Source organism: Triticum urartu, chromosome 2 (genome assembly GCF_003073215.2).
Source record: "Triticum urartu cultivar G1812 chromosome 2, Tu2.1, whole genome shotgun sequence".
In the NCBI taxonomy this organism is placed as follows: Eukaryota; Viridiplantae; Streptophyta; class Magnoliopsida; order Poales; family Poaceae; genus Triticum; species Triticum urartu.
In genome coordinates this window covers 543,841,497-543,843,507 of record NC_053023.1, presented here as the reverse complement: position 1 = coordinate 543,843,507, position 2,011 = coordinate 543,841,497, and the positions used below count along the sequence as shown (strand labels likewise).

At 58.3% G+C, this 2,011-nt stretch overlaps 1 protein-coding gene across 1 annotated transcript; it reads left to right on the top strand.

The window, feature by feature from the left end:
* The first annotated feature begins 365 nt into the window (after positions 1-365).
* On the top strand, positions 366-1,332 carry LOC125538656 (PLAT domain-containing protein 3-like). The gene is made up of 2 exons (XM_048701921.1): positions 366-525; positions 612-1,332. The coding sequence occupies exons 1-2, from the start codon at positions 484-486 to the stop codon at positions 1,125-1,127; spliced, it is 558 nt and encodes a 185-aa protein (XP_048557878.1). The 5' UTR covers positions 366-483; the 3' UTR covers positions 1,128-1,332.
* Positions 1,333-2,011: the final 679 nt, after the last annotated feature.

Here is a 2,011-nt window from a genome sequence, read left to right as displayed (position 1 = left end):
TTGGTCCGGCCAAGAAAAAGAAAACATCTAAATTTCTCGATGCCTGGCTTGCCAGTTGCCACCACTCCAGCCCAGCTCCATACCTCTTACGCGCATACAGCGAGCATCACTCGATATACGTATTTCTCAAAAAGAAAAAAGAAAAACTCGATGTAGGTGTACGTATAACTTGCGAAGCTGCCCAGATTGGATCCGAATCTGTCTCGGCCGCTACGTGATTCACGTGGCCGTAGCAGTGTATCGTGCAGGTTCCGGATCTTGTCAGACCTGTACATGTTTTTTCAGACACTTCTATAAGTTACTATTACAAATATATATAAGCTCGGAGAATATGCCACATTGGATTCTCCTAACAAAAAAAAATCAACTCCCCCAGCTACTTCCCCAAAGTGTCACTGTCCAGTGGGTCCACCCTCGATCCCCTTTATAGCGCCACGCCTTATCGTTCCCAGTCGCTCACTTCCGGATCGAAAGTCGCCGGCCATGAAGCTCTCCTGCCTTCTCCTCGTCTCCTTCTTTGCCGCGGTAAGCTCTACCACAAGCCTCTCCCTTCTACTACTTGTTAAATCTCCGTATCATTTCTCACACCATGTATCTCGCTGGCTAATTAGGCGTACGCGTCGTCGGAGAGAGCGATCGCGGTCGCGGGCGCCGGCGGCCTCTTATCGGACCCGGAGCAGCAGTGCGTGTACACGGTGTACGTGCGGACGGGCTCGATCTGGAAGGGCGGGACGGACTCGGCGATCGGCGTGACCCTGCTGGGCTCGGACGGCACGGGCGTCCGGATCGCCGACCTGGAGCAGTGGGGCGGGATAATGGGCGCCGGCCACGACTACTACGAGCGCGGCAACCTCGACATCTTCAGCGGCCGCGGGCCCTGCATGGAGCGCGCGCCGTGCTGGGCGAACGTCACCTCCGATGGCGCCGGCGCGCACCACGGCTGGTACTGCAACTACGTCGAGGTCACGGCCACGGGGCCCCACATGGGCTGCGCGCAGCAGCTCTTCACCGTCGAGCAGTGGCTCGCTACCGACGCCTCGCCCTACCGCCTCTACGCCGCCGTCGACAACTGCGGCGACAAGCAGGCAGCTGCCAAGGGCCACGAGGCCAGGGCCGCCGCTCTGTGAGAAGTCTATGCACGCGCCGCGGCATAGCGTGAACTGCACCCGTGCGATAGACTTATATTGTTGTAAAGCATGATACGATTTGATCGATGTGCGCGATTCGCTTTGGCCGGCCTCTTGTTAGCATTGACACGCCGGAAATAAAGCCAGCGTTCGTTGTGTTCTGGAACGATCTGGTTGGAGTCAAATGAGGATGAGTTGTCTGTTAGCCTGTCAGTGTCAGTTCATCAGCTCTCGGTGTATACGTCTATTTATCATCCCGGTCTATGTTCGATCCTCTGTTTCTGGCTATACTATTATACTATTAGTCCAACTCCACCGCGCGGTCCCATCTTATCCTGCCCCATCCGATTGAGGCAAAGCGGACATATCCCACGGCCCAGCGCGCGACAGTCTGAACCTATCTGATCCGTTCTATATTCGGCCAACCCATTTCGAGCGCAAACATGTGCGGGTTTGAGTCGCAGGGGCAGCAAACGGACACGTCGCTCGTCCGTTTCGGGGCCGCGTGGCAGGCGGCCACTTACCTCCCACCAGCCAACATTAATGCGCACGCGCGACCGGTTCCACCTGTCATCCACCCAGCAAACGGCCGCCATCCTTCTTAAATGGGAAACCGTGGACCGGTCGTCGTCCACACTCCCCACTCCAGCCCTCAATGCCCCCTCGAAACCCGACACGCCCCAAACCCTAGCTCTCCCTCTCCCCGTCCTCGATCTCGCCGGCTGGCCACCTCACAGCCATGGGGTTCTGAAACTCCGGCCGCAAGGGGAAGCACAACCGCGAGGCTGGCTCGTCCTCGGGTCGCCGCCGCGGCTCCGTGAAAGAGGAGCCCGCATAACCACCGCGTCGGGCCCCTGCGCCTGCCCCATTCACCACCGGCCCTA

Coding starts and splice junctions, on each gene's coding strand:
- LOC125538656 (XM_048701921.1), top strand. CDS start 484: ATGAAGCTCTCCTGCCTTCTCCTCGTCTCCTTCTTTGCCGCG. Junction 526..611: donor TCGTCTCCTTCTTTGCCGCG/GTAAGCTCTACC, acceptor CTGGCTAATTAG/GCGTACGCGTCGTCGGAGAG.